This window comes from Hippocampus zosterae, chromosome 6 (genome assembly GCF_025434085.1).
Source record: "Hippocampus zosterae strain Florida chromosome 6, ASM2543408v3, whole genome shotgun sequence".
Classification (NCBI taxonomy): Eukaryota; Metazoa; Chordata; class Actinopteri; order Syngnathiformes; family Syngnathidae; genus Hippocampus; species Hippocampus zosterae.
The window spans coordinates 3064822-3077460 of NC_067456.1; the positions used below are offsets into that span (position 1 = coordinate 3064822).

A 12639-nucleotide genomic window follows, 5' to 3' on the forward strand; every position below is an offset into this window, starting at 1 on the left:
AAGTTGAGGCATAACTGTGCGAGCTAAGATTCCGACCGGCTAGCTAGCAACGAGCCACCGTTGTGGCTAATCACGTCGCAGAGTCTCTTTAGTCAGTATTCAACGCCTCCGCGGCGACGAATAAGCTACATTGTTGACAAGTATCATTTGATGAAGGCAGTAGCCTTGCTAATTGCTAAGCTAACCGACGACTGACTGCCGTGTTTGATGCCGGAATTAAGTGGGAATGTTTTGTCAATCACCCCAAAACAAAACAAACTGAAACATGCTGTACTGTGCTGATTTTCGTACAGTGTACAGTTGTTCTTAATCAAGTCCTTATCTATGTCATCCAATCGTAGCAGAGATAAGAAATGGGGGGAAAAAAAACTATGAGGACCATCTTTAGAAACAAGGAGCAGCGGTAGCCTTTTGCCCCCCTTTTGTACAACGCTCCACAGCGACATTTTTCAACAGGGAATATTAGGAATGGCTGCCACCGCCAGTCAGGTAGCAAAGCGTTCCTCTCCTAGTGACAGTGGGATTAGTGCCGCGGGTTTTGTCTCAGGACCCGAGGAGTGGGCCTGCAGCTTGGGTAACTGGATTACAGGCTTTTTGCTCATTTCAAAGGGTTGTGAACCCAGCAGTGGTCTTGCATGATGGAATCAAAGTGGCAGCTGAAATAGAAGGGAGAAAAACAACAAGGGTTGCTAGAAAGTACTTCTTGCAATGCTGCTTAATGAGAGCCGGGCACAATCGATGGTGTTTCACTTGTTTCCAGATAGTCTTTTAATTCCCAGAGTAATCGCGGAATACGAGCGATAAGTACTACGACTACTTCTACCACTGTGACTACTACAATCGAAAATCCCAGGAAACCGGACGAAACACTTCCAAATCCTCAGTGTCCATGCGCAACTGTAGCAGGAAGCACACGAGGAGTCAAGACCATTCCACCCTACACTGTGGTAACTTCAGAGGATTATTTCCAAATCCTTTCAAATGAACTTTCCATCTCAGCACCGCCGCCGCCTTACCCTCCCTCCTTCCTCCATCGAGGTCTCAGCCATTCCAACTGTCCAACCTTTTCTACATCACTTTCTGCACATAAGCCTTCACGGAGCCCAAAAAACACCGCCTGTGAGAAAGATGGCCAGCCGCACGCTTCAAGGCAGCCCCGGTGGAACCGCCGAAGACAAACGATGGTTGACTTGGCCCGAGTCTTACTCGAGTTGTCATTTTGAGGACTTCCTTGGCAAAAAACATGGGAAGACTTTGTCTGGGTATCCAAGAGACTCGACTTGACTTTCACGACTTGACAAGTCATCTTGCTAACAGTTGGAAATTTACATTTAAACACAGTTTAAGTTTTTAGTAAAGAAAGAACGACCATTTAAATTTTTAGTAAAGAAAGAACGACCAAAGGAATGAACAAACAAAAGAAAAACAATTTAATTCACGCCAATTTGTCAACCCAGTTAGTGCTGTTGCACGCTTGCTGGTGTCGAGCGGCTACCCAAGTGGCTACAGCTAATGGGAGGAGCTCTGAAGATCATAAAAAAGAATTCTCTTCAATAGAATGACAAAGCGCATGGTTTGAAACTCACAGTACAAAGGCAACAACAAAGTTTATAAGATAAGATATCCTTTATTCGTCCCACACTTTATCTCACTTCATTCGTCACTACATAAGACAGGTAAGCTAACGTCACAGTTTAGCTAGCAAAACGAAGACTGCGTTGGGACCAGTAAAAGTGGCTGTGAACATTTGGGCGCAGCTAAGTAACGAAACCACAAGTGAAATGTTTTATGAAAACAGTTCAAAGCTTTCGCTTGGACTATCGCGGATTCGGTTTGCGCGTCGCTTCGCATAGTCACGCAAAATGCTTAACAGGATCACCACTGTAAAGAACAAGTCGTACACCGAAGTGGTTCTATCGCTAATGAGTATGGCACAGATTGTGCGTTGTAAAAATTATAGGTCACATTAAAGGTGGTGGTGGGGGGGTGGGGGTTGATATTGGAAAGCTTGGTTCGAACTAGCAGAGCAAGTTGAAATGCAACTTCAAAACAACGCAGTGCGACAAATTCAATTCATCAACATCTCAGTTGGTGTTTATTTACCTTTTGAATATGTAAACGTACGATTTAGTGTTCGATTAGTATCACACCACCAATATTTGTTGTGACTGAGCGAGATTGTACGACTTGACTCGACTTGCTTGACCCCCCCGCACCCCCCCACACTCGCCCTGACAGTACGTAACTTGCTTGAGACTTGAAAGTGACAACTTGAGACTTGCACATCTGTGACTTATTACTCCTGCTCGCATGTGACATCATGCTTGACCGTTAACGAATCTGTAATTGTTTTTCCCCAAACGCGATTCAAATTCACTATTTGTACTCAACTTTACAGATTCTGCTGACCTTTTATTTATCTATAGATTTATGATTTATTTATTATACTAAATATGCATGCTATACTTGTGGACGCAGGAATCATTTTAAGAGAACAAACTGGAACACTTTGGCGTTTTGGGAAGGTGGGGCGGGGAGGGGGTTGGGCGGGGGGTGTGGGGGGGCAAAAGCTCCTGCTGAGATCACATTCCACGTCAGTTTTTCATTTACCTCAACAAGGGGGAAAGAAACGTCACCCCCAAACAGATGCCAAGACTTTAAGTGAAAACACTGCAAGGAAAAGTGGGGCTAAGGTTAAACATTCCATGTGGTAGAGTATCCCTGTGAGCAGTAAAGTCCTTGCAATTATTTTTGCCTTGTCCTCGGGCTAACTTATTGAGCCGGGATCCAAACGAAAACATGGATTTCAGCTCGGGCTTGCTTGACAAAATGGTTGCGGGGATTTATTCCAGTTCTTTATTAGAAGCGGGCCACATGTGGCTTGCAACCGCAGCATCGTCGGCGAGAGACCACTGCGGTTTTGTAAACATTGTCCTGCAATAGTGCGCTTGAGGTGAGGGGGCGAGGAGATCGGCATGGGGGAGGTGAAGTGTGCTTGGTAGACCGAAAGGCAGCGAAAAAGCTTGTGGCCCAAAATATTTTTGACACAAGAGCAACAAAAAAATAAAATAAAAACATAAATATATATGTACAATGCCCGGTAGTCCAGTGGTTAGCACGTCGGCTTCACAGTGCAGAGGTACCGGGTTCGATTCCAGCTCCGGCCTCCCTGTGTGGAGTTTGCATGTTCTCCCCGAGCCTGCGTGGGTTTTCTCCGGGTGCTCCGGTTTCCTCCCACATTCCAAAAACATGCGTGGCAGGCTGGACACTCTAAATTGACCCTAGGTGTCAGTGTGAGTGTGGATGGTTGTTCGTTTCTGTGTGCCCTGCGATTGGCTGGCAACCGATTCAGGGTGTCCCCCGCCTGCTGCCCGAAGACAGCTGGGATAGGCTCCAGCACCCCCCGCGACCCTAATGAGGATCAGGCGGCTCGGAAGATGAATGAATGAATTAATGAATATATATGTATATTTGGTGCAACTTCTTCCAACTCATATCCACCACCATAGCATACGGTGGATATAAAAAGTCTTCACACCCCTGTTCAAATGCCTGGCTCTATTTTTCAAAAATTATGACATTTCAAATATTTTTTCCACCATGATGTGACTTATAACCTGTATAACTCTTAGGGTATTTTAAAATCTGATCAAGAGGTAAAAATAAACACTTGAAATAATGAGATTGCACAGGTGTGCACACCCTCCTAAAACTGGGACGTGGCGAATGCCTGTCACCATTCAAAGTGCCTCAAATCAATTTCAGCTGTTCTCGTGGCCTTTTACTTTTACTGATATTTCCCAAATGGAACATTTTTGCGATGGTCTGACGACACCAAGATTGAACTTTTTGGCCGTCATTCCAAAAGTTCAGCGCAAACACAATCGCTGCTCACCACTCAATCGACGCCAAACCTCCAATAAAACGTGGTCGTGGTGGAATCATGTTTTGTGGCTGTTTTTCTTCATCTGAAACTTGGGCTTTAGAGAAAGTGTAAGAAATTATTCATAGTTTGAGCAGTCGATGTCAGCAAAAAATATATCCATATACAGAACTAGCTGGTTCGCCGCCCTCCGGGCGGCTCATCAGCTACTTCCTGCGGAAGGCTGGTAAGGGGGGCCTTCGGCCCACAAAAGTGTTGTTGCTTGGTTCTACTTTTTGTTCATCTTCATTGCTTATCGCAAAAATAAAGAGATGTTTAGTTCTACTAAATAACTAACAATTTCATTGCAATGCTTGTGGCTAGACAACATTTTTTTCGCTAAGATGCCCGCGCGATCGTAGTGAGCCACTGCCTGAGCGGCGCAGTGGCGGCGCAGTGGCGGCGCGGTGAAGTAGGTACGTTTTGAAAAGGGACAGACGGAAGGACAGACCGCGTGCGGGACGACGCGCAATATATATATATATAGAAGATAATAATAATAATAACTTTAGGCCTCTGCTAAAAAACAGCAAGTCTGGAACATGAGAATGAATTTTGGGTTAATCAGAGACCTTTGGAGTGTTGGTATGTGTGAACGGAATTGAATTAAATACCAATTTAATTCAAGGTTAAACCCTTCACTCGAAATTGCAAATCAATTATTTTAGTTGAGATGGTGGATAAGATAAAAACCCTTGCATCTCGCACACCGAAGTTCATTTCCCTCACATTTCCATTTTCATGACCAGAACTCGACCAGTTTTTGAAGGTTTTTCCTTTTTCCACATTCAACCATTTACACCCTCGACTATTATTAGGTGCATGCTGTGCTTTTTTTATTCCCCCCCCCCCTCCACCCCCCCGGTGTCAAATCTGCCTACGCGAGTGTGAGAGGCAAAAGAAAGACGAGGAGGAGGAGGGGAGGACATGCTGGGCTCCTGAGCTTTTCTCCTGCTGCATCACTGCGCGGCGGGGACTGCACGCCGATACCGCACCGCGCCGGGGAAACTTTATGCGAAGGGACTTTTTCCAGGGACGCAACGTTGGCGGAAGATAAAGAAGGCTTTGCTGACGACGACGGGGCTTTTTTTTTCACTGAGGTTTTGTTGCGCCGTCTCATGGAGGCAGAAGCAGCAATTTACTCATGGAAAAGATCATTTCACAAAATGTCGTCTCTTGCCAGGACTTCGAGGAGCCCGGCGGGCCCGGCCGGCGGCTGAGGCGAGATCGTTCCCACATGCTTCCCTGCCGCTCGCCTCTCCAGAGGTGTCAAGCCGGCCTGAAAGAATGAAGTGCCTCGCCATTGTCCCGCTCAACTATTATGTGCTTAACATTTCCATGACAAAGATGCCACTCGACTTCTCCTCCATCCATTCAGTTCGAGGGCCCTCTACCGCCACCCCCACCCCCCCACTCCACCTTCCAAATAAAGCATTTTGCTGCAAATCATTGACCGAGGACATCAACAAACAACTGCACACATGCAATATGGCTGCATGTAAACACTTTTTTTTTCCAAAAATGCACTTCTATATATATATTGCGCGTCGTCCCGCACGCGGTCTGTCCTTCCGTCTGTCCCTTTTCAAAACGTACCTACTTCACCGCGCCGCTCAGGCAGTGGCTCACTACGATCGCGCGGGCATCTTAGCGAAAAAATGTTGTCTACCCACCAGCATTGCAATGAAATTGTTAGTTATTTAGTAGAGCTAAACATCTCTTTATTTTCGCCATAAGCAATGAAGATGAACAAATAGTTGAACCAAGCAACAACACTTTTGTGGGCCGAAGGCCCACCTTACCAGCCTTCCGCAGGAACCAGCTGATGAGCCACCCGGAGGGCGGCGAACCAGCTAGTCTTATATAAAAAGTAAGGTCAGAAATTATTTTGAATCGGAAATACGATGAAAGCGTATCTGCGGGCTGCAATCAAAACCTGGACCTCTGCACTGTGAGGCGGACGTTATAACCAGCTGACCCAACCGTGCCGCGTCGATGTCATTCCATGAAACAGAATTCAACATCATTCCACATTTATTCATTCAGCATTCCGTCATTCACTCGCTTATTCCGCCAGAAGTCATTTTTGAGTTCCACTAAATGCTAGTTTTAATGTTTAAGGATATTCACGTAGTGCGGCCCGGTAGTCCAGTGGTTAGCACGTCGGCTTCACAGTGCAGAGGTGCCGGGTTCGATTCCAGCTCCGGCCTCCCTGTGTGGAGTTTGCATGTTCTCCCCGGGCCTGCGTGGGTTTTCTCCGGGTGCTCCGGTTTCCTCCCACATTCCAAAAACATGCGTGGCAGGCTGATTGAACACTCTAAATTGTCCCTAGGTGTGAGTGTGAGTGCGGATGGTTGTTCGTCTCTGTGTGCCTTGCGATTGGCTGGCAACTGATTCAGGGTGTCCCCCGCCTACTGCCCGGAGGCGGCTGGGATAGGGTCCAGCACCCCCCCGCAAACCCTTGTGAGGATCAAGCGGTTCGGAAAATGGATGGATATTCACGTATGCGAAGATGCTGATCATGTTCATGATTTCTCACAAAAATAATCACTGGTGAGTTGACAAGGTAGAAAACAGATAAATATGAACTGATTCTATAGATACATTTTTAAATGATCACTTCTGCATCAAAAAAAAAAATCAAAATTTGTCATCTCTGGTCCAGCAGTGGACCACTCATGTGGTCCCATATGGGCTGCCAGGGCACATTTCAGTTTTGCGAACGTCTTACGAGAGCCATATTCATTCAAAGAAACAATTCTGACCCAAGGTTTGAACAAATATTTATGTTTTTACTCGTAGCAGTTGCTAGTTAATTTTTTTGTGGGGGGCTGGTGGTTGGCATGTCTGCCTCGCAGTCAAAAGGCTCCAGGTTCTAATCTCAGTCTTAACAGTTTAAATTCTTTGGAGTCACCCTATGAGTTGTCTTTATAATGTAAGCGTTCAAAGTCCCCCCCCCCCCCCCGCCCTCTATATTTACTTTTCTAATAACTGTATTAAATCACCGTTGTCGTTCTCTCTACACTTGCGCTCCGTTCAGTGATGGCGTGAACGCCTGCCTGCCCGACGAGACGTGCTCCTGTGATTGGCTGTCAACCAGTCCAGGGTGCGCCCCGCCTCTCGCCCCAAATCAGCTGTTGAGCTCGGCGTGACCATACTGAAGACAAGCGCCGTAGGAAAACGGATGGAGTTACATTCCCCCCCCCCCCCCGTCCCACGAGGATTAAAAGTTACCTGGAGAGAATTGCTCAAATCCTTGACAAGCAAAACACTTACTGTATGTTTGCCAAGGCTGATACCAGGGGGGGGGGGGGTGTTTTTCCTCGGTTTATGCTGGCAGTTGTGTTTGACAACAGCTAGTGGGTCATTAGGCAGTCCCTCACCCAAAAAAAGAAAAAAAATGGGTGGGGGCGGGCCCATCACAGGGTATAAACCATGATCACGACCATCGATGACGTCAAGCAAATACAGGAAAAAAAAAGTTTTGACGTTCTGTCACTTCCCTGGATAATTTAAGACCTGCTATTTGACTTGAGAACCCCCCCACACACACACACACACACACACATATAGTCGAAAACAACTTTTCCATTTATAGGCGTCTACCCCCAAAGTGTTAAATCACTCTACAAAAAAAAAAAAAAAAAGTCAGAGCCAAGGATGATGTATTCAAGTTTTCCTTTATGCCTTCTATAAAAGTATATCATTAAGGCAAGCATACAGTGGATTTCGACATTTCTTTCTATAGGCTACACACGGTCCATAAATCAGCAACATAGAGGATTCTCTGAGGAAGGTAGGAAACAAATCTATATGGGCTATACACATATATACAATGTACAAAAAAAAAAAAAGAATGCAGACGATAAGAACTTCCCTTTAAAGCTGGCTGGAATTCTCGGTCTTTGAAATCACGCGATAAACATTTGGATGTGACTCGTTGGCATTGTAATAAATTACTTTCTCGTTCAGTTACTTTCTGTTATTTACATTTCTTTTCCATTCATTCATTTTCCGAACCGCTTGATCCTCACGAGGGTCGCGGGGGGTGCTGAAGCCTATCCCAGCTGTCTTTGGGCAGTAGGCGGGGGACACCCTGAACCGGTTGCCAGCCAATCGCAGGGCACACATTGACGAACAACCATTCGCGCTCACACTCACACCTAGGGACAATTTTAGAGTGTTCAAACAGCCTGCCATGCATGTTTTTGGAATGTGGGAGGAAACCGGAGCACCCGGAGAAAACCCACGCAGGAGAGAACATGCAAACTCCACACAGGGAGGCCGGAGCTGGAATCGAACCTACGACCTCTGCACTGTGAAGCCGACGCGCTAACCACTGGACCACCGGGCCGCCCCATTTGTTTTCCATTCCAGCATTAAATACTTGTCAAATCAGATGCCCAAAAAGAACAGTCGGTCGTATAAAAAGAGCTCATATCGGGGTTTTTTTGCGTGTGAGGAAAAAGAAAAATCTAGAAAAAAAATCGGCAGTGCACAGCGTGACGTGGATCGAAAACACTGCTGCTGGATTCTTAATCGGGCTCCACGTGAAAAGTTGAACAATCTCGTGAGCTATCAAAGTATCTGGTGCCGTTTGCATAGCAAATGGAATCTCCGAGTAAAGTCTGTTATTCAAATGTCCACGCAGCCCCCCCGCCCCGGAGCCGATGCTCAAAAGAGGGTCGCGAGAGCCAAAATGGACGCGGGCAAGAGGGTCGAAACCCAGCGGACCTCCGCTCGGGAAGCTCCGCTCTCCGGCTCGTGCCAGTAGTCCACGTCGGCGGCGTCAGCGTCGTCGTCGTCGTCGTTGTCCTCCGCGTCGTAGTCGTCGTGCGAGCCGCTGCCCTCCTCCGCCTGCGGTGCGTCGAAGCATCGCAGCTTCATGTTGCTCTTGACATACTCGCACAAGGACCTTTCGTTGCCGTCGCACATGCAAGTGTCCAGCTGCTGGCCCTTGGGGATTTTGCGCATGGTGGCGATCACGTCGCGGCACGCGCCGCTGCACACGGGCCCGCTGAAAAGTTTGCCGCTGAAAAGTTTGCCGCAGTGTTTCATGTAGTCCAAGAAGGCGGAGTTGCACGGCGGGTCTCGCAGGCACTGCCAACGGGCTTCCGTGCACCCGGAGCTGGTAGTCCGGGGCAAGCAAGGCTCGATGGCCAGCTTGGTGCGCGCGCACAACTTGTCGCGTTCGCAGCTGCAGGTCTCCAGCGAGGGTCCGTTGCGGGTTAAATTGAGTTGCACCAGGGACGAGATGCAATGACTGGGGCACTTTTTTTGCCCTTTCAGCACCGGATCGCAGGCGCGCAGGTACTGTTCGTAGGCGTAATTGCACTCGGGCTCATTTTGGCAGTTGAAGATGGCCTGCCAGCAGATCAGTCTCCCGTCGCGGGGCGGCGAGGCGGCGGACAACGCCGCGAGCAAAAGCACGCACGTTAGCGGGCCCGGCGAGCGGCGGAGAGGCCGCGCCAGAGCGCCGAAGGTTGCCATGGCGGCGGTGCACGCTAAAGCTCGCAGCGGAGTCATCGGGAAAACTCGAACGCCGCTTCCAGGAAGGTTAATCCGAAAGCGCGAGCCCCTTCGGCGGCCCGCCGCGGAATCCCGGCTGCGTCGACACTCCGCGTGCCCATTTATCCAAACGCCAAAAAAGTTATTCGGGGAACTTTTTTTTTTTCATGGACAAATCATTCCATCTCGGCGCTCCGTTGCACCCCCCCCGCCCTCTCTCTTCCTCTCCGCCACCTCCGCACGGATCTCGGCGCACAACAACAAAAAGAACGGCTTCGGTTCCCCTTCCAAAAAGTCCTCCAAGTGGACCGGGTCCGATCCTTGGAGAGTCCGCGCGCGTCGTGGAGCGCAAACAAACTTGTGCAAAGGAGGAGGAGAAAACAACAAGGCTCGTCGGTTGCAAAGTGCTCCAGCGATCTCTCGCCTTTGGGCATTTTGTGTGCGAGTTCCCCGGCCCCTCTCCACTCGGGAGCCCGCAGCAGCTCATTGGTTGCCCCCCCCCGTTACCCCCCCTTGTTGTGGCTTTGACGTGTGGAGGGCGGGAGTTCGGCCCAGGAGGAGGAAGGACAACAAAACTTAAGGCTTGAGGTTACAACTCTTCAAACTGATTGTCTAGACCAGCGTTTCCTTGCTTGGAGAGTCTCCAAATAACCCGCGATACATTATTCAAGTCAATTGCTCAGTCCGAATCCAAAATTCTTTCGATCCGAATCACAAAGTCAGCCACACTGTGTAACATGTTTCCTTTGTGATCCTGCTCACTTGAACATTTACACTGTGCAAAACCGTTGCGACCTGCAATTTCCTGCATCGGTCGATTTCTTGCATCCTTTACACATTCATTCATTCATTCATCTTCCGAGCCGCTTGATCCTCACTAGGGTCGCGGGGGGTGCTGGAGCCCATCCCAGCTGTCTTCGGGCAGTAGGCGGGGGACACCCTGAATCGGTTGCCAGCCAATCGCAGGGCACACAGAAACGAACAACCATCCAGGCTCACACTCACACCTAGGGACAATTTTAGAGTGTTCAATCAGCCTGCCATGCATGTTTTTTGGAATGTGGGAGGAAACCGGAGCACCCGGAGAAAACCCACGCAGGGCCGGGGAGAACATGCAAACTCCACACAGGGAGGCCGGAGCTGGAATCGAACCCGGTACCTCTGCACTGTGAAGCCAAAGTGCTAACCACTGGATTACCGGGCCGCCCCCTTTACACATCAGATACAGATTTTTTTTTCTCATTTCACGTGGACGAGACCAAGGGTCATCAACCTATTTGAAGTTTAGCGTTACTTCAAGGGTATACTGATTTTTTTATTGTATGCGAGAGAGAGAACCAGTTTGATACACACTTCCGAAATAAGAAATTTTCGGGAATTAAATTTTAATAGTGGGTTACTATTAGGGTACGACCGATTTAATCGGGTTATAAAAAGTAGTTAAACAGGAAAAACAAACAAACAAAAAAAAGAAACCAAAACGTTTTTTTCACACACACTTTCGCACATTACAACATAAACAAACACCTTCCCACCAAAGAAACAAGGGACGAAGGGTCCTCCCAAATACTATGCCTGTAATCGACATCTTTACTGTTGTCAACCTTAAAAGGAGCAAAATAGGAATTACAGTAATCCCTCGTTTATGGCGGTTAATGGGCGACCAAAACCACCCACAAAAAAATATGCAAAGTAGCGACCAATTAACATATTCAGGTAATTTTTATTTTTAAGTCCGCAAGAAGCTGCAAAACAACAGCGAGTCACATAGAGCAACATATACAGTACTGTACTCCATGTATATAAAAAAAATATATATATATATGTTTGAAAAACGCTGAGATGCACTGAAGCCACGATAAACAAACCGCGAAATAGCGAGGGATCACTGTATAGATATTTTTTATTCATTCATTCATTCATCCATCCATCTTCCGAGCCGCTTGATCCTCACTAGGGTCGCGGGGGGTGCTGGAGCCTATCCCAGCCGTCTCCGGGCAGTAGGCGGGGGACACCCTGAATCGGTTGCCAGCCAATCGCAGGGCATACAGAAACGAACAACCATTCGCACTCACACTCACACCTAGGGACAAATTTAGAGTGTTCAATCAGCCTGCCACGTATGTTTTTGGAATGTGGGAGGAAACCGGAGCACCCGGAGAAAACCCACGCAGACCCGGGGAGAACATGCAAACTCCACACAGGTAGGCCGGAGCTGGATTCGAACCCGGTACCTCTGCACTGTGAAGCCACGTGCTAACCACTGGACTACCGGGCCGCCCCTATATTTTTTATATGAAGTGGCATTTTGTTCTGCCCAATACCTGTGACATGTACCCTCTTCCTTTCCACTGACGAAAGGTCAACAAAACCGGAATACTATTTGCTCAAGAAAATGCCTCGATTTCACAGTCCCTTCTCAAAGAGGCCGACATTGTCACCATCCGAATGACAAACGAGTGTGTGCGGTGCGTACGCATGTGTGTGTATCTGGGATGCGAGTAAAACGATAGCCCACATGTTGACACACGAGCCGCAGGAGGCCGTTTAGCCGCGGAGGGCTTGATGTGGATGAGGGAGTCGGGCCGAAGAGAGCAGCGGGGGCACAAAGACTGTTTGTGTTTCTGATCTGTGGAATGTACCTTTAGGCCACGGCGCTGAGCTTCCCGCTGGAAACAATGCACTCCGAGTCAGTTACGGCTGGCTAGCGGAGACATCGCTGCCGGCGCTCCTCCGAGGTCCCGGCTCGTCCGAAATGATGGATACGGGGAACTCAATACCTCCACGAGGCCCTCCAGCACAAAGAACGGAACCTCGGGCTGCATCGGAAGAAGAGTTCCAAACATCAACACGGTCCCCGTTTCAAGTGCTTTTAAGGCAAGAGTGGCGACTCCAATTCAACTCATCCATTCATTTGTTGTTTTATTTTTATAACAGGGGCGGCCCGGTAGTCCAGTGGTTAGCACGTCGGCTTCACAGTGCAGAGGTACCGGGTTCGATTCCAGCGTGTGGAGTTTGCATGTTCTCCCCGGGCCTGCGTGGGTTTTCTCCGGGTGCTCCGGTTTCCTCCCACATTCCAAAAACATGCGTGGCAGGCTAATTGAACACTCTAAATTGTCCCTGGGTGTAAGTGTGAGTGCGAATGGTTGTTCGTTTCTGTGTGCCCTGCGATTGGCTGGCAACCGATTCAGGGTGTCCCCCACCTACTG

General features: G+C 48.4%; 1 protein-coding gene and 1 long non-coding RNA gene across 4 annotated transcripts in view; both read right to left on the reverse strand.

Moving 5' to 3' along the window:
• The window catches only part of gas1a (growth arrest-specific 1a), a 134831-nt gene extending 124903 nt beyond the window's left edge, over positions 1 to 9928 (reverse strand). For 2 of the 3 annotated variants that reach the window (XR_007962713.1, XR_007962714.1), the window contains exon 1: positions 8086 to 9928. Coding sequence is in view for 1 of the 3 variants with exons in the window: in XM_052068102.1 (XP_051924062.1) it covers positions 8597 to 9448 (852 nt within the window). In the remaining 2 variants the exon portion in view is untranslated. Of the gene's footprint in view, positions 1 to 7583 lie in introns of those variants that run through there. The other variant, XM_052068102.1, reaches the window with a different exon arrangement.
• LOC127602179 (uncharacterized) overlaps positions 1 to 12639 on the reverse strand; it is a 56743-nt gene that overhangs the window by 38932 nt on the left and 5172 nt on the right. The window contains exon 2 of the long non-coding RNA XR_007962716.1: positions 12073 to 12249. This is a non-coding gene — a long non-coding RNA (uncharacterized LOC127602179). The remainder of the gene's footprint in view (positions 1 to 12072; positions 12250 to 12639) is intronic.